The sequence below is a fragment of the Coturnix japonica genome, chromosome 3 (assembly GCF_054131305.1).
Source record: "Coturnix japonica strain WE chromosome 3, WE-NBRP24, whole genome shotgun sequence".
Classification (NCBI taxonomy): Eukaryota; Metazoa; Chordata; class Aves; order Galliformes; family Phasianidae; genus Coturnix; species Coturnix japonica.
Window position 1 is genome coordinate 3,583,565 of NC_140665.1, and position 27,780 is coordinate 3,611,344.

The following is a 27,780-nucleotide window of genomic DNA, read 5'->3' on the forward strand; positions in this document are numbered from 1 at the left end:
GCCGCCCTCGGAGGCCGGGCCTGGCTGCGAGCGGGCAGGTGGGGCCGGGCAGTAGGGGGTGGGCGGCTAGCGGGACGCACACGAAGAAGCGGCCGGCAGCATGGAGACGGCGGACAGCGTGGAGAAGGGGGACGGCGGGGAGAAAGCGGGCAACGGACACGCCGAGGGCGCGGCGGCGAGCGGCGGAGGGCGGCTGCGGGGCTGCCGGGGCTTCCTGCGGCGCAACGCGCTGGTGCTGCTCACCGTGTCTGGGGTGGTGGCCGGCGTGGCGCTGGGGGCCGCGGTGCGCGGCGCGGAGCTCGGCCCGGCGCAGGTGGCCTACCTGGCCTTCCCCGGGGAGCTGCTGCTGCGCATGCTGCGCATGGTCATCCTGCCGCTGGTGGTCTGCAGCCTGGTGTCCGGGGCCGCCAGCCTGGACACGCGCTCGCTCGGCCGCCTGGGCGGCATCGCCGTCGCCTACTTCCTAGGCACCACGCTTCTGGCCTCCGGCCTCGCCGTCGCTCTCGGCTTCATCATCCGACCCGGAGCCGGCGCCTCCGCCCTCAACGCGCCCGGCCTGGGGCTGCCGGGCTCGGTGCCGGCCACCAGCAAGAAGACGGTGGACTCCTTCCTCGACCTCGTCAGGTAGGGCCGCCTCCTGCCCTGCGAGGATGATGACAGAGCCGGCGGTGTTGCACGCTGCCGCGGGGGACACCCCCCCTCCCCACCACTTCCTTCCTGCTCCTCCCTCGCCGCTTGCCGGCTGCAGCGCTCTGTCCCCCGGGGTCGGTTCCTGCGACTCAGTCGGGGGTGTGGGGAGATGGATGGCTTTGGAGGTGGCAGTGTTAGGAGTGTAAGGCATCTGCGGTGTGCCAGCCCGGTGGGCAGGGTTGTGCTCAGCAGAGAGCCAAACTAAATGGTGTTTTTTTTTTTTGCTTTGAAGCTTTGCTCTTTCAACTGAGAGACTCAGTGGTGCATCTGTGTAAACCGATGTGACGACGAGGGTAGAAAGTCTTTCTAAAGAAGAAAAAAGTCTGTATGCAGAAATCCAAGCTTATGTCCTTTTCACCCCATAGAGAAGATCCACGGACCCATCCAGTCACCTATTGGCAACACTGTATTTCATATCCATACCCTACCTCCCTTACAGCTGAGTCTTATGATTCTTGACTGACCACGCTAAGAAGTGATAGCAGGACAATGCGAGCAGGTGGCCTGCTGCAGAGCTGACCTGGAGCAGATAAGCAGTGTAGGCATGTGAATGAAAATGGCAAAAGGAGTCAGAGCAACGATGACAGCTGGGACAAAGGTGACTGTGGTGGTGGCTGTCCCTGGTGTATCCTGATACAGCTGCTGTAACTGGTGGCTCTTTTGCCATCCTGCACAGAGAAGGGTGGGAAATGGGACAGTGATGCTCCAGTGACCCTCTGGGTGTTGTCAATTTGCTTCTTGTTCTGGTCTGTAAATGCAGATGGAGGGCTGAGAAGTGTTCTGCTGGAGGTGCAGTGGTGCCCCAAAGGAACACTCAAAGTGATGAGACTTGGGTAAAGTGTTCAGGTTGTTGAGTGATTTCCTCTGAAAAGCAAAGGGCCATGGGCCTTCCCCCAGTGCATGCATGGTGACCTTTGAATTCAGCTTTCTCTTGGAGCTTTAGGGATAGAGAGCCATCACTGTGTCATCAGCTCTAAAGCTTCTGTCTTAACACAAATCTCTATGGATCTGGGGATGGAATGAGCTATGTGTCTTCTGGAAATAATACCAACCTCTCCCTTTAAATTCCTGCTTTCTTTTTTCTTTTTTTTTTTTTTTTTTTCCTTTTTCTTTTTTTCTTTTTAACCTAACTGTTTTTGAAAAACGTGGGTAGTTTGGTTTGAGTGCTGATCTCGGTTCTTGAAGCCTTGTCTTCAATTAAGGGCACCTCAGCTCTGCAGGGCAGAAACATTGCTGTCTGCACACGTGGATCGTGCAGCACCCTGCTCTTTGCTTTTCTGTTTGGCTTTTGTTCCTCAAATTTCTTATCAGGTGCAAGGAAACTATTTTCGGTTGTGTCAGAGGCTCCCTGTGTCCTTTGAACCTTCACTGCTTGGATCCTTTCAGATAAAAGACAGAAGGAAGGCACAGGTGGGCAATCTGAGTCCCACAGCCACACTGAAAACACGCTAAGCTGGACTAAGTCACAGCTGTGGGTCAGAGAGTTACCTTGGCTTCTGTAGAGGTGACACAGGTTGTCCTTTTCGGGATGCAGATGCTTTCTGCTTTCAGGAAGTTCAATAATGAGCAACCAAAGCCATTGCTTTCCACTGTCACAACTATGTCTGGAGGTCATTTGGATACTTGGCTGCTGCTGAGGTACTGGCTAGGGCACACCACCAGTCACCAGCTAACACATCGCGCTTTATCAGAGGGCTGTGGAACAAGCAAGAGCAAATATTTTGCAAGAATCTGTATTGATTTGTCCACACTTCTGATGGGCACTTGTCAAGACTGTGTGTTTAAATAGGGTCAGAGTTTTGCTTTGGCTTCAATTTTTATTTGCTGATTCAATGAAATTGAACAGTTTTGGAGGAGCTTCTGATTCTGTCCAAATTTCCAGTGGATGAGCCTGGCATTTCATCTTAGTGAAGTCAATGTTTTGATGTAACTTTATACAAAGTCTCACTCATCAAAAAGGAACGTTTCAACAGACTATTTTACAACACTTTCAGTGGAAGAAAAGGTCTCAGACGGTGCCGTTCCTTTTGGGATGAAAGTATGTTTTGAAACCATGGGATTGGCTTTGGTTTGGGAATTCTGTTTTTGTTTTTAACCTGACCCTAGCGGTAACATTGTGAGCAGGATGGGTGTAGCATCATTTGCTTTTTATAGGTACACGGAGGTCCAGATGTGTGCCTCCTGCAGTAAGTCAGTGTTCCTCAGGATGAGGGATGAGTATGCAGCATTTCCTTTTTATTGCTCCTTTTATTGCTCCTTCTTGCCCTTTCTGTCTCCCTGCCAGAGGTTACCAGCTGGGCTGCCAAAGGGAGTACCCACAACGCTGTGAGCGAGCCTATGGATTACCTCCTAGTGCCGTCAGAGCCAGAGGGAAGGCAAACAGGAACTTGAGCGCAAGGAAAAGCAGAGGCTGTGTTTTGCTGGCTGGGCTGCAGAGCTGAGGGCCAGGATAGACTACAGGGAAGTTGGGCTCTTGTTCAGACACCAGTCACTCCAGTAGCACTTGCTGCTTCGAATCATGGTTTGTCAGTGACTCACCCAAAGCAGCATCTGTGAAGGCAGTCGCAGAGTATGCTCTGAAGTCCTGCTCTGGAAACAGAGCAAAACTATACTGTTAGGAAAGGAGGGGGAGATGTCACCTTTGTAGTGATAACTAGAATTAAGCAGTGGCTGGGAGCAGCTCCAGTTACAGAGACACACTGACCACAGTACTGTAGCTGGATGGCTGAAACTCAGGGGTGCTCTCAGAAAAAGGAGAAATAGTGAATGTCACTGTCTGCCTTTGCTTCTGCTATTTTCTGAGCCTGGTTCCTCACTCAAAGTGTAGGGATTGCTGACTCAGTTCTGTATATAGCACACACTTGGCTTTTTTGTTTGTGTGCCTACCCTGTGTATTTATCGAATATTATTTGTAGGAAGCTTCCGATCTTCTCTACTCCTTTCTTTAGTTCTTTGGTAGTTGCCTTTTACTACTGACTTGTCCCAGTCATGCTTTATCACCCAGGCAAAGTAGTTACAGACTGCGCCCTTAGGGCAGAGAAGTATCAAAAAGCTGCTGTAAGCGAGTAACACTCTCAAGTTTCTTTGAGTTAAAGCAGTGGCATGTACTCAAAAATAATGTATATGCCCAGGACAAGTGAAGTACATCCACAAAGGTATTATAATAAAGCAGACGAGAAAGAAATAAATCATGTGGTAGTGAATGAAAATCCTGAGAAAGAAGGAAAAAGGAAGCCACTAAGAAAGCCACTTAGCAGAGCAGTCCAAGCTGTGATGTGTTCTGGCAGATTTTCAGATGGCAGTGAACTTACTGTCTGTGGGCACTAAGAAGATTTCGTTGAAAAACAGGAGATAAAGCGGCTCAGAATATTTTCCTCATATTCACCTCATTTAGTCCAGACTTCATCAGAAAAATGTTTTCTGACAGAAGACTTTTGGCCTTAAAAGTGGAACCTTTGTGTAAGAAGCAATAGAAGAGGAATGGGTGTTATTGTAGGGTTTTGTTCTGCTTGCCTGGATTTTCCTTCATGGTTTTGCTTCCAGAGCAAAGCTGTTTGCAGAGCTCTAGCAAAAAAAACATTTAGAAACAGTGGTTAATAATAATCCCTTATACATGCAACAAAAGAATTCCTGTGCCAGCCACAAGGTAAGGAAGAGAGGAATTTAATTGTAACATCAAAGTTGGTAAGGATGGAAGCTGCACTTGCACATTTGGGATATATTGCGCTTTGTTGAAGAGCGATCACCCCATTTCCCCTCTGTAAGAGCTCTAGCATGGCAAAATGTATCTGTCTTTAGCGTTTATATGCTGCTCTTTACAGTAGCCAAACAAAATATGCAAACCCCAGCTGCAGCTGGTACTGTTGTATGTGGTTCCTATTTTAAGTGGATTTGAGATGGTGCTTTCCTGTACTGGGCAGTGTGCAGGTACATGGAGATCTCGTTGTTCAGCCCAGCTGCTGCTCCAGCCCCAGGATGCAGCTGTTTTGTATGACAGCTGTCTGGTGGTCTGTCTCTCTTTGTGGCTGTCTGCAGCTCAGAAAGAGGTGTGCAGTCTCCCTCTATCATGTACTTCAGCATTAGGCTATGAAGGCTGTTGGGTGTCTGCAGGGGGTGGGTAGAGCATTGGTGCACGCTGCCATGATGTCAAGTCTTGCTACATTGCATCATTCTGCTGCACTATTTGTGTCATAGCCCTGGGCTGCCTGATCACAGACCCTGTGCAAGGTTCCTTATCACACAGACTCAGGGTTGCTATGTGGGTGTGCTCTTGCAATAGCACAAGTCTGCTTTGGAGAGCTGACCATGTTTTATAGCACGGGGCACTGTGGTGGCAGGACTGTGAGAAACAAGCAGCAGTAGTCAGCAATCTCGTGGTAGAACCATGCTGATTGCTTAAACTCCACATCCAAAGCGTGAAACCTGAAGATTTGGTCTGTGCAAGAACACTGACTGGCAGATACCCGTTTTTAATGTGCATGCACAGTTACACACCCTATCTGCTTGCTGGTTCACCTGACCAGGAGGGTGTTTGCACTTCCCCATGAGACTCCTCAAGCTCACCTGTGGCTGCTGACTACAGGGACAGAAGTCTGGTTTCCTGCGGTCCTTGGCTGCACACACTTGGTGAAGCCTGTGGGCACAGACGAGCCCAGGCAGGTGAAGCCCGTGGCATCTTGGCCTCTGTTTTTAGGCACTGGGGTGGTGTTCTTGAACAAACCTGTCTTGGGCAATGAAGCTGAAAACCTGTGGTCTGACTCACCCGTAATTAAGGCTTAATTTAATTTGCACACTAAATGATCTTAGTGAGTGATGAGCATAGTCTGTGCAGGACTTGTGCCTCTGTGATAAGCTGTTTATTTGATGATTGCTTTTTATGACCTGGAGCACCTTCTTTGTTAAACTTCAGGGTTTGAAACAAAGAGGAGCAAACTGTTTCTTTACATGTCAAATTAGAAGTCAGGCATGCTTAAAACCTGGGCTGGACAGAACACACAATGCAAGGGAGACTTTGGGTCCTCCTGGGCCGCTGAACCAAAGTCCAAATGTACAGCTTGATCAACTGTCAGAAATGCTTATTTCAGTTCTCAGAAACAAGTGCAGTGAGCAATGCTCCAAGGATAAGGCAGAGTGACAGTGATATACTCATGTTTGTGTAGCATTGTATGCTGCTCCATGTTGGAAGAAGCAAGAACCTGCCCCTTGCCTTCATGTAGCAGGGTTGCTGGCATCACTCAGTGTGTGCCATAAGTATATGCTTGCTGCTTAGTCAGTGTTTAATTACTGGGGCCCATGCCTGGCATGCAGTGTAAATTGTGGGCTTTTTGGTTCCTCGGCCGTATGGAAGCACTGGTGCAGCATATTGTTTAGGCTTTGGGGTTGCTTCTTGTGGTTTTGTTTTGTTGGGATGGAAATGCTGATTTTAAGAAAGTAATTTGATTTCTGCTAGTTTTCCCATCTCTTATTTTTTTGGTCATCTTTGCTCCTTCAAAAGCCAGATTGTTCTCAAAGAAAAAAGCTGAACAGCAGTATTCTGATTGCTTCCCTTCCCATTTTGCTTTCTGAACCAGCAAAACAAGATGCTGTTTGGCCAGGGGAACACATGCTCTTTACCCACTGCAGGGGGAGAAAGGAAGCGTAGCAGTAGAAAGAACTGCTGAACTATAAAATACAAGAAGCCAGCAACATTTTCCTTACATGCCCCAGTTAATCATTTTTTTCTGTCCACATTGCACCCAGTGTAAGCATTTGTCAGCTTGCACACTGTCCTCTGCACAGACCTGATGCTCCATTTGTGTTTGTATGATGGCACTGCTGAATTCAGATGTTGCAGCTTTCCATCTGAGCTGCCACTGCTTCCATCCATGCCATTTAACTGCTTGAGTGCTTGCAGAAGGCTCTGGCCCCTGTTCTGCTTTGGCTTGGTGCTCAGGGAGGCTGACCTTGTTGTGTTGAGGGCTTACGCTGTTCTCTTAGTTGAATTGTGCTGATTGGATTGTCCTTTGTGGTCATGCTGTGGGCAAATGATAATCATGCGAGTACTGTTAAAAATCTGCCTGACCCTATAGGCCATAAGCTGTTGCTGCAGCTGGTGTGGCTAAGCCAGGTTGGGTAGCTGATGTGTTTAAATAGCACGGTGTCTGATTAGCTCCGATTTCCAACCTAAATGGGGTTTGCAGACGAGCAGGGACTTCTTGTATGAGCAAGAGGAAATGTGGAGATCTCATGCTGTTGGGGAAGTGACGAGCTCCACGCTGCCAGACTGTCTTCTGCAATCCATACCTCACCAATGCCACTGTGTTTCTCTTTGCAAAAGGAGTTTTCTGAGAGTAAAGCACCTCAAGGAATTCATTTTAGAAGCTCTCTGAAAAAACATTTCATTCTCTTGTTTGTGTTTTACAGAAACCTGTTTCCTGCAAATCTTGTAGCTGCAGCTTTCCGAACGGTAAGGAATAATGTGTGTGAATTTTGGATGTGTTGAGGTACACTGCAGGCAGACCAAGTGACTTTTGCTGTTAAAAAGCCAAACCAAACAAAAATCATATAAATATGGTGTAGAAAATATCAAAAGTCATACTACATCTGATGGCTGGGACTGTTAGAAGCACCTGATGTAGTAATACATAGCAATTCCATAGTGAGTGGGGTGATTTTGAACAATGCTCCTCAAAAAGAGGCATATTCATGGCCTGCATTTTGTAGCTCCACCAGAAATGTTCTGTAGGCTGTTCCACTTTGAGCTCTGCTTGGGGCAATGATGGCAACTCTCTGCTTTGCACCCAGTAGCTTACACTGTGCCGTGGCTTGCTGGCAGAGCTGTACATGGCTGTGTTTTAGTGTCTCTCTCACCATTTCTAATAGTGGAATAGTGCAAACACCACTTGCCTTCCACAGGAGGCAATGCAACAGCACGATGCATGAGCAAGAACAGGGTAGAGGAAAGGGGAACCCCTTGTCTGCTCCCAAACCTGGGAGTTCACAGAGAAGTGTCACAGGGCACTTCTCTGTCCCCACCCAGTGAAGGAGCTTTATATGCCATCACTCTCCTTTCTTGAACAAAGCAGGTTCATTTTTTCCATGGTATGATCTCCAGCAGAAGTTCCTGATAGTAACCTCCTTTATGTGAAATGTAGGTGATGCAGTCATGTAATAATCTGATCGACAAACACTGAGCTGTTGTTTGTTTTTTTTCTTGCAGTATGCAACAGAGTATAAGATAGTGCTCAGAAACACTACCTCTGGAAATGTCACTCTGGAAAAGGTAAGGTCACTTCTTAGTGGTTTTTAGCCATAACAATTTACTACCTCATAATCTTTTACTTGTCTGGAACTGAGACACACCCACAAATCAGATGAGTTACCTGCAGTTGCACAGGGAAACAGTGATGGATAAGACAGTTGGACTGGACTGAGCTGGTGCTTAGAACCTGGTTTTTAGGCCATGTAGCCTGAAAATGAGATTCAGCCTTGCTTGATCTCAGTATTGATTAGTCCCTCTGCCTAGAATTTCATAATAACTTTCTTTAGCCTCGAAATTAAGTAGCAATTAGGCTGACTGAATGTCACCTCACCTTTACACCTTACCCTCCCTTAACAATTTGCAGAAAATGACCTTTTTATTTTCATTAAAGGCAAGGTAAGTTGAGAATTTTCTCTTGGTGTGTGTTATTTTTAATTAGTAACAAGTGGCCTGAAGGGATACGAGTTTTAGACAGAACATCCCAAGTAGGCTGCTATTGCAGTGTGGTGAAAATTACACTGAATGGACAGGACAGGTGTTGCTGAGGCAGTGAGGACTGTATTCTGTATGCAGCTCACAGGTCTTGCAGTGGTCTGTTAGTGGAATCTTTCCTGCAGCACAGGGCCATAAAGCATCTTTGTTATTGGCCAGAGCCAATATATTATAGATCCAGTAATAATTACATTCACTTTACAGACAGAGTGCTACAAAACTGACCCAGCATCTTGCCTGCAGTGTTTCACCTCACTCCAAACAGGCTTATGTAGGGTCTTGGGAAGACAGCTGTGACAGGAAATGGCTTTGAAGGCTATTTTATATCTCTTAGTTCACTCTGACTGTGTGAGACACCAGATATACTGCTTTATTTTTATTATGATTTATAAGTCTGTAGGGAATGTCCTCTGTAGTGTTTGTATTTGTCATGTAGGGGTTCAGATGGGGCTTGCTCTCTAGTTCTGTCAGTCTATGTAAAAGGCAATCTATGCACATCCAGTGGGACTCTGGAGCCAGTCTGTTGGTGCAGGATGTGCTGGCCTCGTTACCTTCTCTCCACACATGGTGTGTGAGCAGGCAATGCAGAGCAGTTTGTTTCCAAACTCTGCTTTCAGTTCATGGTCTGAACTTCTCCCATCTCCGCAGCCAGGGTGGTAGGTGACTTTGATGGCACAACAAGAGCTGTGCAGGGGAAAATCAGTCCTTGCTTATAAGCCTATTACTGCATGGTGAGCAGTCTCAGTGGGGAAAAAGGCAGCTGCATCTGTCCAGGTTCTGCCCATGCCTGTAAAATCATATTAACCCAGATCTACACACACCCCCTCTGCCACGGGTATGTGGGAATGACTGCAGAGCAGCCATGTGACCCCAAAAGCACACTTTCTCTTCTCATGCCATTAAACCCTCAGGCAGTACATGCCCATGCAGCCTTGTGCTGCTAAAGCCAATTCTGACATGAAAGGCTGTAACAACATGCACTTAGGCCAAGTGTGGTTGCTTACAGAGTGGAGTTATTGTTCGTTTAAGCTGGAGCAAAGGAAAGGTGAATAAGACTCCTGTTCATCTTCAACGTCAACTGAAGATTAGGCAGAAGTTGTGCTCTTGCCAACCGCGCACAGACTGGGGCCAGCCATATCCATTGGGCACAGGCTCAGCTGTTGAGCATTTGTTAAATGCTTTGGAAAGTTGTAATTTTTGCTCAAGAGATAAGAACGAATTTTTTGGCAATTTAATAAAATGCAAGGTTTTTTTTTTGTTTGTTTGTTTTCCAGTTTCTTTCATTTTTTCATTTACCTGACTAGTTTGATGCAATACTGCAAATGATGTTGTGACTTTCCCACAGGTGTCCACCTGTGGTTATGATGTAAATGTCATTTCCCCTATTACTTTTCCAGAACTTTTTTCAGTTCTTGGAGCGGAACCAGATCTGAACTTCAATTTCTGTCTCCAGGGAAGAAAAAGAAGCAGTATCTCAGTTCTGTTAGCTTCAGTACTGCTCTGACTGTGTTATTTATGGATAGAGGAGAATTAAGTTTGGAAGGGAAGAGGATGGTTCTTGGCTAATACATAGTTTAACTATCATAGCCGTAGATTTTGCGTTGCAGAGAAGTGAGATGGTGTTCCTATCTAATGTTTTCTTTCATCAGCAGAGTATTTGATCAAAGAGGGGAAATGTTTACCCTTTTCCATACCAACAATACTTAACGAAGTTTTCTATTGATTTTTCTTTTTTTTCTGTCTAATAGGCACTGCCTTCTGTTGCTGATGATATGAGTAGAAGGGCACGTAGATGTCTGCTAAGCCACATTCTTTTTGTTTTTTCACATGCTCCCTCATGTTTACCTAGCTTTTATGGCTACATCCTCTCACCGGGAGGCCGTGAGAGACACTGAGTTCCTCCTGTGGCAGTAGTACACAAACTACTGGTTGCTCTTCTTCCTCACATCACATGGCTGCATTATCTTTTCAGCCACCTATTCCTGGGTTAGTTCAGTGTCAGCAGTTGTTTCCTTAATGTGCATTTTGTTTTAAGATCTAAAAAACAATCAACTCTTCAGAGGGATTCAAGGATCAGAAGAGGTCTGTCAATCTTTCTACCAGGACACATAATTTCAAGCAAACAATAGCGTGTTCTATAGTTTACCCAGCAACAAAGCTCTCATTAAAGCTGTTTTTGTTTGATGTCCACTATGCTGCTTGGTTTGGCAGCTCCTTTGGGGTGATGGACTCTTCTGTTAGAGTACAAAAAGGCTGTTCAGCATCTGCCAGTTTTAGAAGCTGGGATTGAGAGGATCTTCTGCTCAGGATTTACTGCTGGACTTCTTCCATATTTTGCTGCAAGGAGATGAAATTCCCTGAATACAGTAGATTGCTCCTGAAAATTATGGCAGGTGGTGGGAAGTACTATGTGTTTCAAAGAAATTGGCTCAAGAAGAAGAAAGCGACAGCACAACCTGAAGGTAGCTTGGACACAATGACAGTGGATAAAGTGAACCAGAGTTCTTTCTCTTGTCATCAAGAACTCCTTGGTCCCCAGATTGCAAGAAATTGGCTTAAAGGACTCATAAGTGTGAGAGCCTGGAGAAAAGCAGTAGCAAAGATGGCAGTGCTGGATGGAGAGAGACATCTCTGAGGACAAGAGAGGAGTAATCTCTGTGTTCTCATTTTGGAGAGTGATGAGGTGAGGGAGTTTGAGATGGGTTGGCCAGTTTATGCACGGTAGGCCACTGTGAATGGTAAGCTGAAAGGTGAGAAACCACATGTCCTGCCTGTATCTGACTGGAGATTCTACTATTCCTCGCCCTCTTCTAGCTTCCTGAGGCAAAATTTGGCAAGCCTTTGGCTCTGAAGAAGGCCAAGCGACCGATACTTGTGGGAACTGAATGAGCCGGAAGAGCTCTGAACTGCTCTAATGAGGGAAATGGTGTTCCAAGCTGGGCACATGGAGCTATAGCTCAGTCCTACTCTGTGTCCCTGTATGCCCTACACAGCTGGTGGGAAGCTGCCTGATCCTCTTGCAGATTCAGTTGCTATTTAGCCTTGTTCCTGAGACCAGAGCTTTGAGAAGCCCAAATGGTGGTGGGTTGCTAGGTTCCAGGCTCATGCTGCTGCATTTAATGAGCTGAGAAGAGCAGTTCTCCAGCAGAAGGAATTTAGAGGGCAGAGACGCTTTGCAAAACGTTTGTTGGTGTAAGTGGTGTTATGAAGTTCCCCGCTCCAGTAACATCCAGGTCAGGATACCTGGCACTTTCAACAGAAACATTGTGTTTGTGTTCCTTAGCACGGTTGGATACTGATTATTTTCTTTAAACTTCTCAATGGGAACCAAAGCAAAAAGACCATTTGGTGTTTTTTTTCTTTTGTAAAAACATTTTTTTTATTTTTTTTTTTGAGGCAGAAAAAATTTGGACTTGCTATGGTGGCGTTTTATTTCTGGCTGGGGTTTTATTAGCCTTATATCAAGTGAGCCTGATATAGAACCAGTAAGGTTGGAAAAGACCACTAAGGTGGTTATATCTGACCCTAACCCATCCCCATGATGCCCACTCAGCAGCTGTTTAACCCTCACACTGGTATGTTTTTGTGTTTAACTTATGTTTTATTCCTTTCTGTGCAGTTCCTTGTTTCCACCTGTTGCTTAGAGACAGTTGAGTTCAGCATTATATTTCCAGGGAAAGAATAATCTCAGGCACGTTACTCTTATCTATAGCAGATCAGTGTCCTGAGTTCTTTACTCAGTGTTCATTTTAAGCTTTTAGCAGAGAATGTGGTCTTCATTCCTAGTGCTGAGTTGGTGTCTATTTTAACTACAGTACCAAAGCTTGTCCATAAGCCTCCTGTTTTAGGAACCCTTCCAAATACAACAAAACATTGACAGGTAGAGTTTGTACTGCCAAGCTGGGGGAAAAGAGTATTTGTCAAAGCTATTATATTTTTATGAAGCCATGAGAACGCTTGCTCAGTTCGCAAGATACTGCTTTGCCAAACGAGTCCCAGTCCTTAAGAAGCAGGCTGTGAGGAGCAGCAGAGCAGACTCGAGTAGGCTAAATTTTACAGATAGGTGGATTCTCTTTGTTTATTCCCTTGAATAGACCACTGAAAGCAGCTCTCGGGTACCATCTGTTCATGCAGTAGAATATCATAGTGTCTGCAACAAATGACAACTGGAATAAGCAGAGCTAGGAAGTCAGCACAGCCAATACCTGCCACCTGCACCCATAGTATCTCACAGACCTACTATCATAGGGAAACTAAAGAAAGTTTCAGTCTTTTAACCATTGTCCCACTTTTACCCTCTATGTGTGTGACTGGTACCTGTATTGTTTCACATCTGGAGTGGAACTTGTCCTGAGCAAAGTGTGAGGTTTCCTATTTGCCTTGCTGAGAACACATGCATTGTATTAGAGTATAAGGGAAGGTTGTGGCAGGCCCTTTTCTTCTTCAGTAAATCCATGCCAGCTGGAACCAGGGAAGTTTGTACTAGGGCTAAATCCAGATCTTGTTTTGTTCCCTTCAACTGTGTAATGCATTTTCGTTCTGCAGAGCAGAGCTGTCTCGGGTAAAATGCTGTCCTTCCCGAAATAGGTTCTGCATGTTGATTTTGGGTCAGCTCACAGAAACAAAACAAAGTGGCCCTTTTGTTGGGGTTTGTGCCAGTCTCACACCTAACAAGCCTTATTTTGCCTCTACAGATCCCCGTTGGTACTGAGATTGAAGGGATGAATATCCTGGGATTGGTGCTCTTTGCTCTGGTTTTAGGAGTGGCACTGAAAAAGCTTGGCAGGGAAGGAGAAGATCTCATTCGCTTCTTTAATTCATTAAACGAGGCAACTATGGTCTTGGTTACCTGGATTATGTGGTGAGTGCATGTACATCAGTTATGCTTAATTCAGGAATCTCACAGTTTATCCATCTCTCCAGCCTTTTCATATCAGATCCCTCACTACCACAACAGCAGAGGTTATGCTGTTGCTCTGTAGGGTATTTTCTACTTGTTTCTGACCTGTAATTAAATAATCATGCCTAGCCTAAGTATCAGATAGCTACTAAAAATTCTGTCCTGAACTCCATTTTTATTAATTAGAGCAAAGAAGACATTTTGTTTCAAAACAACATAAGCCTGTGGCTAGCTGCCATTGTGTGCCTAAAGACGTGGGGTTTTGGTGAGTAAATGAGGTGTGAGCAAGGGAGGAACGTAGCCCTGTAAAAGCCAGGGATGTGTGTGATTGGAGTGCATCTGCAGATGTGCAAAATGTGGTGCCAGACTGTACTTGTAGGTTCATGCCTTAATTTTTCTGTTGGTCAGATGGTTTCTTGTACTGACCCAAAACATGCCCAATGAGATCAGAAGATAGCCCCACTCACTGTTAAGTAGTTTGAGAAGATCTCTGCCTAATGCAACAGTACAGAGTGCCATGTGTCCACTTGGATCACAGACTGACTGAGAATCTAAGTCTCTTTGCATAGAAAGGGAAGCAGCCTCACATTGGTCTCCATCCTACTGAAACAGTAATGCTGAATATTGAGTGTCCATCATCGTTACCTCTGGGTCTTTAAGTCTCTGTTCCTGTTCTAAGATTTTGTTTGCTCTTCTGGATGAAGCAGGGACAAGAGATACTAGCAACCAACTGCTTGTTTCTTGCTTGTGCTTCTCTAAGGATGCTTCTCTCTTTCTCACTTCCAAGAGTAAGTCTTTACTAAGACTGTTTAATTTATTTTATTTTATTTTATTCCAGCAATTTTCCTCCCCCTGAGAAAGAAGCAGGAATGTTTTGAGGAAAAAAACAAACAAACTGATTTTGCACAGCCAGATCTGTGTTATTTGCAGTCCTAAGAGTCTGAGAAAATTGTAGTCTGAACGTAGTATATGTCTCTTACTCTTAAATGTAATTCCTCGGACAGTGAATTCTGATAACTGTATTCAGCTGATTACAGTGCTAACACTTCAAGCCTATCAGTTGATGTGTAATCCTTTGCTTTGTGGATTACTGGGACCGCAGCTTCCTCTCAACGCTGTAGTGCACCATAGCCCTTACTACTCTTTCTATCCTCAAAGCTCTTGTGTCTTTCTAATATTGATCCAAAATATGTCAAGCTGCATGTACTTCCCAAAAGATCCTTTGGGATTGATAAAATCATACCACCAAGAGGCGAAGCTGATTGTGCTCTTTTGTAGTCCCATTCAACAGCCTTTCTTATCCTTAGCAACACTTTGGTCTTAACTGTCATCTTCTTCTTCAGCCTCCCTTTTCAAAGATAGGGTCTACCCACAGGTCCAAGTTTAGTGTTAATGCTTATGGAGCTTGTGCAGGACTGGGGCTCAGTGGAAGCCAGGGCAAGGATGCTCACATTGATCTGGGACACAGTGGAAGCCAGGGCAAGGATGCTCACATTGATCTGGGACACAGTGAGGTGCAGAACAGAGGAGTTACAGACCTGCTGAGGTAGAGGCAGGCTAGGAAGTAGTAGTTGAACTCGGCTCAGACACAGACTTTCTAAGTATGGCTTTGAAGGAAATGAGGTTGGAGCTGGAGTGATTTCCATAGTTGGCTTAGTAGCTGTTGTGCTGCATATGCAAGGGCAGTTCCCAGCTGCACTGCTGGGACAGAGGTGTGGCTGTGGCAAATGTGGCCCTTCCCCCTGGAGCAGTTCCAAGCATTTCTGACAAAGGAAATGTCAAACAAATGCTGATGTCCTAAGACATTTCTAGATAGGAGAGGTGGAAAGGTGCATACGTGGCTGTTGACTTGAGGCAGGCACTGGAAGCCTGGTCATTGGGCTTAGTCTTGCAAATAGCCAAGTTACTTGCTTTCTTTGTCAAGTGCTTCAGCAGCCTTTAGCTGAGCTCTGCAGTATGGCTCACTATTATAAGCATAGCTTTTTCTTTCCTGCACAAAATGTATTGGTAGCCAGTATGCTCACAGTTTTAGTGACCTAACTTTGTACTTCTGCTGGTGATCACAGACTGCATAATACCCCACTCTTCCACTCCTTTCTTTGCTCCAGCCACATACTGCTTTTTCTTTTCTGACATCTGCATTCCCTTCAATAGCGACCTTAATTTTGGGTCTTTGACACCCTTCCTCTGCAGTGCACTAAAAGACCACCAGAGTGTCTTGTTCCAGTAGTTTCATCCAGCACTTCTACCTCTTGCGTGGTTTCCTTGCTTCTTTTTCCCAGATGTCCCTTAGAGTGTCTGGGAGATTGTTTTTCAGTTTGACCGCTTGCCTTTCACTAAGTAAACAAGCCTTCCAAACTTGTATAATCTGAGTGTGTAGTAGGTGCTGACCCTCAGTAGGAGTGGCATATTCTTTAGTGTTATCTCTAGAAAGGAGAACATGTTTTTCAAGGTTTTTTTTTCTTTACACTTAATGACAGATCATATTTGTTTTTGCAGGTATGTACCTATTGGTATTATGTTCCTTGTTGGGAGCAAGATTGTGGAAATGGAGGATATTGTGCTTCTGGTGACCAGTCTGGGAAAATACATCTTCGCCTCTATTCTGGGCCACTTCATCCATGGAGGGATCATTCTGCCACTCATTTATTTTGCATCCACGCGTCAAAATCCGTATCGTTTTCTCTTAGGACTTATCACTCCATTTGCCACTGCTTTTGCCACTTGCTCCAGGTGGGTTTCTGTGTTTCTTTGGGGAATATACACATCTGGGGATATGCATTGTAATTATCATTGTGAACTGCTTATACCTTAGTGCCAGAACGTGTTTAGTTTTAGGTGAAAATAATAGTCCTGAAATTGCAAAAAGAGGCTTCTGAGCATAGGGAGTCTCACTGCTCTCAGCAGCCTGCTACATGGAAAACACTTCTAATTAGGTGTTGAAAACAGTTCCTTAAGGTATTGGTAATGTGTAGCATGATGCTAAATTTGAAATTCGGGAAGGAAAAGGTGAAAGCATTTGTCATAAGAAGATCTTTGGAGCTTTCAGTTTTAAGTAAAGCGAGGTGTCAATAGCGAGGGACTTTGTCCTGAGAAGTTTAGTTATCCGAGTTCAGCAGAATCTGGAACAACTTTAGCCTGATTTTGTGGGAGCAAAGCAGGTTTTTTTTGCTAGCGTAAAGTGACTTAGCATTCTTGATTTCAAAGATCTGGCCTTATCAGCTTTTATTTGTTATAAACAAAGACTGCCAAATTATCAAGCATGCCATTCAGCCTTTCCCCAAGAGGCTAACTCTGGACCAAAGATCACAAATATATAAAAGAATATTTAAAAACATTTTGAGTCATTTCCAAAAGGAGCAGACGCTTGACTTTCCACAGGAGCAGAGTTCAACATGAAGTAGGAGAGGGTTTGTGAAGGAAGCCATGCAATTTATAATGCAGGAAATAAATCCAGCAGTGCCTGTCCATTTGAGAAGGTAATAGTGCAACACCAAGAGATTACTGTTGCAAAAGCTGTATTTATATTTGCATTTATTGCTGTGTTTTTTGTGTTTTGAGAGCTTATCGTTCCACAGCTGTGTTACGCTGCGTACTGTTAGGTCGTGAGTTCTTGCATCTTGGAGATTAGAGTCCTTACAAGCTTTTTCTGTTTACAAGGAGATCGTTGAATACTGCTGCTCGAAGACCAGCAGGGAGGGACATCGCTATCGTTAGAGAGAGGGACTACAAAGTGGCATCACCATCTTGACACGCTGTTGTGCAGCATGTTAGAGGCATGAGAGTCATGAGACAGCAACTTGCCACTCAGCACCCCTGCTGCTTTGTGTTTGACTTCTTCCTTGCTCTGTTTTTCTAGCTCAGCCACTCTCCCATCGATGATGAAGTGTATTGAGGAAAACAATGGAGTCGACAACAGGATCAGCAGGTTTATCCTTCCTATTGGTGCAACTGTGAACATGGACGGAGCTGCTATTTTTCAGTGCATGGCAGCTGTGTTTATTGCTCAGCTGAACAACGTCGACCTCAATGCTGGGCAAATCTTCACCATTCTGTAAGTTGCTTGTTATTGTAACCACATCCTTCTGGCCCCCAGATGCATTAAAGCCTGTGGTCTCCCTGTTAATAGCTAGCAGTTTGCATTCCACGTCTCTGACTTAAAGCTTGCAAACTGTTATGAAGCATAATTATAGGGTGATTAAAGAATGGAGTCTTTCAGGCTTTATAAGGTTTACCAGAATCTCTATTTAATAAAAGGTGGAACCTGGGAGGAGTACCTAAATTATGAAACAGACTTTGAACTGTTTAAAGCTGTTCCTCACATCAAATTCCTCTCCTTATTTAAGGATCTCCTCCCACTCCACTTGCCATTAAGCTGGGTAATTGTGGCACATTGCACTACCCAGGAAACTTCCCTCTGGATGTCCTAAAGGTCCTCCTGCCAGCTCCCTTTTGTATCAGTTTCAGACTGAGATTCTGTTCCTGCACACCTCTCTGCCCTTACTACCACGTCATCACTGGTTTCCCAGGTCAGACCCATGACTATCCCCCTTCTGATCATTGTGCTTTCCCCCATAATGCTCTGCACTTCCTTAGTCCTGCTTCTTTCTCTGGGACTCTCTCCTCTCTATGCCTGGAACATCTTTCCAGGTCCAGTGATACGTCAATCCCCTTTGATTCACTGCCCAAAGTCCACTGAGGATCTTATGAGGAGTTTTAATCCCGCACTGTGCCAACAAGTCGTGGTCTCTATCAACCATATACCTTCTCACATTTTCTACGTTCCCCGCCCAGGTTTTATTTCCTTCCTTACTACATTTCTTGGTGTATTGTTTGTCTATTTAAGGCAGGGCTGCAACATTATTTTCTTTACAGATGGCCAAATTAGCTTTTCATGTACTCATAGTGTATTGAGTTTACATAAGCCTGAGAATTATCCAGTGATAGCCCAAGGAAAAAACAGTTGCAGACATCTTCACACATTAAGGTGTGTGATTCGTGTCCATTGCTTGTGCACTGCTTGAGGGGCTGTTTGAATGTAGGTGAGACACAAAGAAGGGACAGTGCTATTAGTGTGCATCTGTGGACAGCATATGTGGACTTTCGAGACTAGATCTTAAAGCACATCAGTCCTGCTCAGCACACAGGCTTTCATGCCTTGGGCAGAGCTTTAGCAGAGCCCTTGCTTTGAAGTGGGGTTGTGCTTCTCCCTGCTGTGAAGCTAGTCTGGGGTACTCTGTCCTCTGTGCATGGCACGGTTCACATTTATACATTTGGGGAGAGAAGAAAACATGTATTCAGCATCTTTGAACCAATGCATGACCTGGAAATGGATGTGGTATTAACATAGCAAGAAATAATTTGGGGTTTTTTATTTTGTTTTTTCCCGTTCTGAAAGGGCAATCATGTTATTAAAGACAGAGCTGTTACCTTGGTAGCTGCTGTGGATTCCTGCTGAGCAACTGTACTCTGTATCCATTACTGTGCCTCAGCAGGCAGGAAAGGGTTTGCCTGGGAAGCAAATGATCTGTGCGCCCCTTGCTGTAGAGTTTGTTTACAGTTCCTGAAGTGGGGAAATGTGTGATGTAAATGTGGAAGAGAAGTGCTGCAGGGCTCATACTAACCAGAAACAATATTGATTCACAGTGTCACAGCAACTGCATCCAGTGTGGGTGCAGCTGGGGTTCCAGCTGGAGGAGTCCTCACCATCGCTATTATCTTGGAGGCCATTGGACTTCCAACCAACGATCTGTCCCTGATTCTAGCAGTGGACTGGATTGTGTAAGTACTTTAGACCACATGCATGTGCTGCTACATGGTATGTTCAGCTGGAAACACGATTCAGGGTAGTCAAAGTGTGGTATAAAATAAAACCTACTAGGTGTGGCTGTCTGCAAGATGGGAAACTCATGACAGGTGATGGAGAATGATGAATAAGATGGACCCTACTCAGTTAAGCAGTTGGTGTGCTAAAATCCCTGTTCAGTATTTTTAGCTGAGCCTTTATTGAAACAGTTCTTTCTGGTTTCAGTTCCCTCCAGAGGATTGTTAAATTTGTTCAAAATATTGCTGGAAATTAGTTGGATACGAAGAAGGAAGGGAGAAAAGGAAAACTGAGCCTGAATAGTGATGGAAAACAGATGTGTGAAGCAACCTTCATCAGAAGCAGTTGCCAGCTGTTGTTTGAACTATAACAGCACAAGTGTCAGAGCAGGGCATTTTAGTTATGTCCTCATTAAAGCCTAAATTTACCTTCTTACCACCTAAATCAGACTAAGGAAAGCCTAGAAAAGCCTAGCCTTGCTTTGAGTACTGGGGACCCAGCCACTAGTACATGATGAGAGTAAATGCAACAGGCAGATGATTTCTTATTGCTTAAAGGTGCTCTGTGGAAAAGGGGCTCCTGGTTCTTCTCCAACAAGCCTATCTGTCTGTAGTCTCTAAGTTTGTAGAATACTGGAAAAAAAATCAAAGGAAGGGCTTCTCCGAGCATTCAACATACCTGCACTTTAAATAGTGGTGAATTAAGCTTGATGTGATCATTTAAAAGCATACACTGCTTTCAGGCACTCTCTCTCAAGAGGCACTTGGAGAAATTGTTCTTTGAGTCATAACCCTCCTCTGTTCAACCCTGAAGCACACTAGTATTGCACTGTAGGACTAAAGACAGGATCAGATGCTTGTAGCGAGAAACCCAGGGAATACAGCCATTCTCTGCTTTTGGAAGGACACCTTTAAATAGTTAAGGTACTAGTTAAAAATAATAATAAGAGTTGAGTGCTATGAATTAGTATTGGTGGAACTGCAGGGAAGAATTTGGCTTCACTTATTGTGTTGTAACTCTCTTAAACTAAAAGGCCACTTTGTTTTTTTGTTTTTAATGTTAACCAGGGACCGAACTACCACGGTTGTAAATGTGGAAGGGGATGCCCTAGGAGCAGGTATCCTCAATTACCTGAATGAAAAAGAAAAGAGAGAAAAGGAGCAGGAGCTAAAAGAAGTCAACGTAGAAGCAGTTGCTAACAGCAAGTCTGAAGAGGAAACGTCGCCTTTGGTAACCCACAAAAAACAAGTCTCCAACACAACCAGTACAGCAGACCCTGACTCCAAGGAATCAGTATTGTGAACTAGAAGCTGTTGGTCAAACACGTCTTAGAGGTGGAACAGGGACTTGTTAATGCACCTAGACGTTTGCAGTGCTAGCAAGAGCTGGGCAGCTCTTGAAAATTTTCAGTTCCAGTCTGTTTTGAAATTTGCTGGCTTGGGGAAGGGAGGGAGGTGGGCTGGGGAGAAAGAACACACACTTTGTAAAAGTATTTTGATAATTCATATGTATACGTGTAAGTATGTGTTGCACGTACACACATATACATGTAGGTGAAAGCAATGCCAATTGGAACTTCTGGTTTTACAAGAGATCTGTTAGTAAAGGCTTATATGGGTTGGACATGGGGAAGCAGCCAACCCAGTACGTGCTTACGGTAGCGAGAAATTAGTAAGCTAATTACTGCTGTTTGAATGGAGATACAGTTCAGAAACTCCACAGTGGGGGAGAATGTTTCTTAAGTTTAGTTCCTGCACTCGAAGCTCTTACTGACAATTACACACACAATATGAAGCAACATTTTTCTCCCATTCCCCTTCCTCTCCTGTTCTCTGATCACTTAAAAACATCAAACATAACCTGGGTAGTAGGGTGTGGGTTTTGGTTTTATTTTTTTTAGTGTCATATGTGAATAAGTCACAGGGAGTTCTTAATCTTGTTCCAGTCCTGTTCTGCATTGCAGCTTTCTTGCCTTTTGGTGAGTAATTCCCAAACTCTGGGACCAGACAAAGGAGATATTTGTGCAGATCAAGGGTTGGCTTTCTCCTCCCCTCTTAGCAAGCTGTTGAGAGGAAAAAATCCAGAGGAAACACAAATTTTGTTAAAGTAATTCCTCTGGGGCTAAAAAAAAATAAAATATGTGGAGTCTGGTCCAGTATAAATAGCTTTAAAAGAAGTTTGTCTGTGACAACATCAAGAAGTCAGTTCCCTTCATGAAAACACACATGCACGTTTGCTAGCACGCCATGTCCTGCTTATGTTTGTGTAATGGGTCAGTCCAAACAAATGAAGTCATACCCCTTTTTCAAGCAAAATTGTACAGGGAGGGGAAAAAATGTGAACACACACATGGGAACTGACAACAGGCAAGTCTGTTAGCTTGAAAGGGGAAAAAAGGAGGTGAATTTCTAACCTGAGGTAGTTCAGTGATCTCTGAGTATTGGGACAGCTGTGCACCCATTCCTGCTAGGAATTTGGTCCTGCTATGAACATCCTTTTGGCAGCAGTTTACATTTAATTCTAGGTGGTGCTGGGCGATAGGTAGTGCTTAATGGCAGATGGTAACCTTTGTTTGGGGCTGATCCAGATGCTTCTGGATTCTGACTCCACCTTTTTCCTCTACCACATGTTTTTTGAATTTGCACCCCCAGACTTGATCGAAGTCCAGCAATCATTGCAAAACTCCTGTTGATTTCTCTTGGCATTTTGGTCAGCAGGTAGTTTCAAAGTGATGGCTGTGCATATATGCTAAGATTTGCCCTGACTTTGTGGCACTTTCCCTTGGCTACTTTAAAAAGGTGAGTGCAATATGGTCAGTCCTCCACACTGTTAACTCAGCAACATATATTTACACTTTGCTTTGGTATACACTACTGATAAGTCTCCCCTTGTTTTTCACCCCTGTTGCTTCAGAGGAAGCTATCATGAAAAGATATTCGGTTGCTGATGTTTCTGGTAATGGCACTAGGAAGAGGCAGCTCCAATTCTATAGCAGCAGCAGCAGCCTTCATTTGCAAAGCATCTTTCCTGCTAAAGGGACTCCACAGATTTTGCTAAAAGGTGCTCCAGAACAAGTTGTGGCCAACATCTGTCTGAGGGACAACACAGTGAGTGTGTTATTACTGGCTGTTCAATTATGTGCAGCAACCCTGCGCTAACAAAGTAGGCGAGGGTTGGTCAGCCCACCACAAAACTGCAGGTGGAGTTTCTTTTTAACCAGTTTATTTATAATCATGTCCACAAAATTTGATTGTTCCTCATCATGTTTTAAAAATGGAAGGAGGCAGATGCTGTTCTTTAGGGCTGCCCTCTGCCTGTTATTTAGTATTTTAGTTTTAGCAGGTTGAGATCTGCTGAAACTTCGCATTTCCTCCCATTAGAGTCATCCCAACTCCTTTCAACTCAGGAAGCCAGAAGCAGGCTTTGTAGCTGGCAATGAGAATCCTCAGATTAAAGGTATTTTGGGAAAAGAAAATATGTTGGAGGTTTAAAAATAAGTAAATAAATAAATCAGGGTTCTCATCAACCCTCTTTTTTAAAACAAATATTTAGTGTTTCATGGAAAACTTTGACTGCACCAGAACGCCAGATACTGTGGTTTTAAAACGGTACGTGGATATCTGGGGAGAACTGAAAATCACAACTGTTCCCTGCGGGCTGGGTTCTGTAGTTGGATTATCATTTCCCATCAGACATTTAGCTCTTTTGATGCACTCCCTTGACATGACACATGCAGTTCAGTTGAGGACATGAGAGCAGGAAGCACCCGAGTGAAGAGTCACGGCAAGATTTGAGAAGAGAATGTTTCTCAGTTTTGATTTTTCACCCCAAAGATGATGTTGCCAACAGATAAAAGTACTCATAAAGGGTATGTCCAAAGGCTGGGCTTCCTCACAGGCACTGCCTGGCCACTGCTCAGCTGATATCCCTTCCCTGTGGGGCTGCCAATTGATTGTACCTTGGCCCTTCAGCAGCATGCTGTAGGCTGTGGGATGTTCTTTTTGATGGTAGATCCTAGCAAATGGTTAAATTGAGGTCAGTTATCTCAAACTTGTCGTAGTGTTTTTCACTAGCAATGCAAAAAGTAAACATGTCTTCTTAAGAATGGCTCTCCCAGTCCCTGTTAGTGGATTGCCATGTTTTGCATCAGCGTGAGCGTGTAGTCCCATGTAAGGCTTGTCAGAGCATTTGGGCCTAAGGTCAAGCATTCCCATAGCTGGAATTTCACAAAGGAATTTTAACACTCCTTCAGGAAACAGGTGCCATAGCGTCTATATGAGCCATTGAGTATTCAGGGCTAGTCTTTTTAACCTGCCACAAATCTTTAAGGTTACAAAAAGCTCTACTTTAGACTTAGAAAGGTGCCAATTCTTTTGTTGTTTGCATGCAGTGAGAGGGATCCCACAGTCCGTGGAAGCACAAATGCAGGGTAGTGACTGCTTTACACAATATCTTATTGCTCTTGTTTGTATCGTCTGTGTCAGAAATTACATTTCTTATTTTTCTATTATGTTACCGTTGCATTTGATAGCCATGCCATGTCTTCTATGGCTCTCTGCTCGACTTCAGATTACAGATTATTCAGATTCAACTACAGCCTTGTAAAAAGAGGCTGTGGGTTGACCAAGAAGGTGCTGAGCAGCAGTACAGGTACAGCTAGTAACACGTGCTCTGTGCTTACCCTGGCATTCTGTGCATCTGGTGCCAGTATGGTACTGAACTCCAACATCTGTTGACTGGGTGTATGTTTGAGCTCTCCCAACTCAACTGTACAATGGAAATATTTAGTCAGTTGCTTTTGATTTCAGGAGGAGATAAATTCGATCTAAGTAACACTGGTTTTCTTGTTTTGGCTTCAGTCTTTCTTTTGGAAAACACAGATCCTTTTAATCCCTTCTGGTATTTTCCTTATAGTATCCACATCCCCTGGAGATAATGGGCTGCCATTACCCTTCGTGCTGCAATTGGCAGTCGTTTCACTTTTTGATTTCTGTTGGGTGTATGACTTGGGTCCAGGTGTTGTTTTTCCTTCTTGATAGCTGTTTCTCATCAGAGGAGCTCCAGTCACATTCTCTCAATGCAAGGGGACTACTGGAGGCATCTTTTTCTGTGTAATGTTGGTTACCGTCATAGAGACCTTTGTGCTGTGCTGGTGGAATGGGACCGGGAAAGAAAATTCTAGTGTTATTAGTCATTATTGGTGGATATGCATACACAGCAGACTGTGGTCAGAAAAACCTCTTCGTCTTGAGAAAGTAGGCTACAAACAGCTTGTGTCTTATCCTCTAACACTGTGATTGCATCTGGGGAGAAAATTACAGGAATATGGAAAAGAAGGGCTTTGTAAACCTTGGCCATGCCCGGTCCCATTTCGTCTCAGACCGTATTTCTTTTTTACCTTCTCTATTTCAGTGAAGTGTCTTTGACTGTTTGGGACCATCTCGTCTTTCTTCTCTGGGACTGAATTTCCTCACTGTAATTTATCAGTTACTGACTCACCTCCTTGCATTTCCTGCAGTGCTCTAAGATGTTTTTATACGTTGATGCATCAGTGGACATAGTTTTGAGTTTCAGCTGATCCTCAGGAATGTACTTTGCCCTTAGCTCACCAAGGATTTGTGAGACCTGGTAACTTAAAGAGTTGCTTTGAGAGTGCTGAGCAGCATCTGTCACTGTGAGAAAGGTGCTTGCTCTGTGCTGTGAGATGTGGCTGTCAAGGCCTGATCAGCTCTAGTGAGCAGTGAAGGTGTGTGCCATGTGTGCCAGCACAAGGCTACTGTTAGAATATTCTCAGTAGTCCTGTTATTCCCAGCTTTACAGGTACCACTCTCACAGACAATAATGTGGAGGGTAGTGAGCCACAGTGTTTGTAAAGCACTCTTAAGACACAGAGCACTAAATCTTGGATAATAATGAACTTATTGAAACCTGAAAGGAATCAAGTAATTGAAGTATTCATCATTAAGTCAGAGTTACATTGTGCTGGCATGGATGACTGGGTGACCAGAGGTCCAGTGTGTGCATTTGCAGGGAGAAAAGTGGGAGCTGATGTCACTCAGTTGCTCTGCTTTTGGGATGGCATAAAAGTCCAGGGGTAGGTAAAATGACAGACATCACTGTGGATTCTATACTTCAACAGGGAGCCTTATTAGTTTAGTTTCTTCCTAGTTTCAGTGGAGGAGCTTTTCAACTAATAAAACAAGTCATCTTGGTGGCAGTACGAGGAAAATGAGAATGGCAGGCAGATCAGACAGGATAGGCTAATACATGGATAAAGCAGCTATGGCTTTGAAGGAAGCATCTTTCCCATGGTGTTTTGATACGGATATCATCAAAAAGACTGCAGGCACTTGTCCTGCATGGATTAGAGACGATGCAAATCCCCACCTGCTAACTGGCCAGTGGTTACAAGGAGAGGCAGAGATCAAGTGCAGGTGTTGCTGAAGTGCTGTCACTGAGCAACAAGTAAGCAGCAGCATGGGGCTCTGATAAGCTGCTCTTGGCTGCTGGCCACGAGCACAGAGAAATAAGCAGTGGAACTCTGGATCAGGATCTGACCCACATTCCTCCTTGCAGTGTAGCTCAGTGTATGCTCCACGGATAGCCATTATTCTGTGAGGACAAAGAAGACTTTGTTATCTAGATGGGCACATCAGCAAAAGCCATGTTCGCTTGCTGCTTCAGTTTCAGGGAGCAGGAAAAAGGATAAGGCAAATGGTCTTAAACGTTTTCCAAACGTTGGGCAATACACTGTGACAGTTGCCATTAAATATTGTAAGTCAGATGAAAAGTGATTAAGAGCCTTATTTGGATTTCATAGCTCCCTGTTGTCACATCTGAGCGCTGCGTTTAAACTGTGTAGGCTATGTCAGTACAGCTTGATTTCTGTTACGCATTGCAGAAAGGAGTCTTTTCTGAAGGAAACCATTTCCATGTGCTTGAATCCCCTGGTGCTCCCACAGAAATAATTGTACTTAACCACTGAAGTACCCCAAGTATTAACTGTGGTATGCGTTGTAGCTCTTTAGGAACCCAATGGGATGCCACAAAATGGGACTGAGGACACAGACCATTTCACCTCCTTTTATGGGGGGGATGAAGACAATTTTATGACTGGCTCACTCGCTCTCAGTGAGGGTAACAATTCTGATGAGTCCTCTGGATTCAGGGCCAGCAGCACCACCCTTAAGACACAAGGCGTCTCCTGCTGCAGAGATACACGATCTGCCTTACTACCCTTCAAGGTGCCTTGTTTGGCTTTTCAATATAACTATGCACCAAAGGCAAGAGACTCCGTTATCCCTGCAGACAGGAGGGAGAACAAGGATGACGTGGTGTGAAACGGAGACAGGGAAAGTGAGTTTCTTTCTTTCTCCTCTAAGTTTTCTGTCAGCAGTCCTGCCTCTGATGCTCTTATGTGTATGTGCTTTTATTTCTACCAGAGCATAAATCACTCTAACTAGGGGGGAGGATTCTTGTATTTTTATATGCTGAGCCATTTGGTTGATTAATCAAAGTGACACACGGATGAACTCTGAAATTCACTGCCATCTGCTGCTCCAGTACAACGCAGTATTACTGATACAAAGGTACCTACCTTCAGATAAAACCTGGTGCTGAAAGCACTGAGAGTAACCACTCCATTGAATGAATCCTTACTGCCATGTGGCTGTGTTGATGCTTGTGAACTTCTGTAACTGTTCCTGCTTTAAAATGATGGGTCTGATCTGTGTGACTCTCTATCAGCTTGTTTAATGTCTACAAAGACCAGAGGTGCGTGCATATATATGCAAAAAAGGACCATATTGCTGTGGCTGGGGCTCTGTGACCCTGGGGTGGATTCCTATTCCAGATGTTTACTGCATAGCACGCTGCTCTTTGGTGTAAAGTCCTCCCTGTCTGCCTGGGGAGAAAGCAGCCCTGTGGCTCAGGCTGAGCCTGTTTGTTGCATTAGGAAGGGTGAGAAAACAGGGAGCTCTCTCTCTTTTTCCCTTCTGTTGTGGACATGTTCATTTGTTCTTTCTTTGTGTAGCTTCTCAATCCGAAATAAAAATCACCCCCAAATAGAATTCATGTTTCGGCTTTTGTTTGGTGATCACCTGGGATTGTAGCTGCCCTGGGGTGGCCCTAAAGTCCTGTGATTCATGTTGAACCCTGCTGATGCTGTCAGGTGATACGTGGAGGAACATGGGACCATTTGCTACCAGAGAAGTGCTCTTGCACCTTGGTTCCAGCATCAGCTTTGGACACAGAGATGGCTGCTGCCTGAAACGAGCAGGTTTACTGAGGTAAGTGCTGCCAGACCTACGGTGCCACAGCATCCGAGAGACACCGTGCTTTACCAGACCTGTGGGAAGGTGTGGGTTGATGGCCTTATCTCTAATGAGAACTGTGTCAAGCACCAGGCCAAGTCTCTGTTGACTCAATCTAGACATCATTAGAGCTTGCTAGATATTGTTATTGACATCAAACAAGAGAGATGAAGTGTTGCATGGTACTGTCTGCCGGTCTGGGCACATCTATGCTTCTACATTTCAGGTAGACACAGGTAGGGAAGTACTTTGTAAGTCAGTTAACTGAAAGACAAAACCATGTTGTTCTGCTATCAGGTGGATTGCTTGGGTTGCATGGGAT

The 27,780-nt window shown here is 44.6% G+C and overlaps 1 protein-coding gene across 1 annotated transcript; it reads left to right on the forward strand.

The window, feature by feature from the left end:
• Positions 1-27,215, forward strand: SLC1A4 (solute carrier family 1 member 4). The gene is made up of 8 exons (XM_015856532.3): positions 1-624; positions 7,093-7,135; positions 7,889-7,951; positions 13,117-13,283; positions 15,822-16,055; positions 17,182-17,376; positions 18,969-19,103; positions 20,214-27,215. Exons 1-8 carry the CDS (start codon positions 101-103, stop codon positions 20,446-20,448), a joined length of 1,596 nt encoding a protein of 531 aa, XP_015712018.2. The 5' UTR covers positions 1-100; the 3' UTR covers positions 20,449-27,215.
• Positions 27,216-27,780: the final 565 nt, after the last annotated feature.

Coding starts and splice junctions, on each gene's coding strand:
- SLC1A4 (XM_015856532.3), top strand. CDS start 101: ATGGAGACGGCGGACAGCGTGGAGAAGGGGGACGGCGGGGAGAAAGCG. Junction 7,952..13,116: donor GAAATGTCACTCTGGAAAAG/GTAAGGTCACTT, acceptor TTGCCTCTACAG/ATCCCCGTTGGTACTGAGAT. Junction 19,104..20,213: donor CTAGCAGTGGACTGGATTGT/GTAAGTACTTTA, acceptor AATGTTAACCAG/GGACCGAACTACCACGGTTG.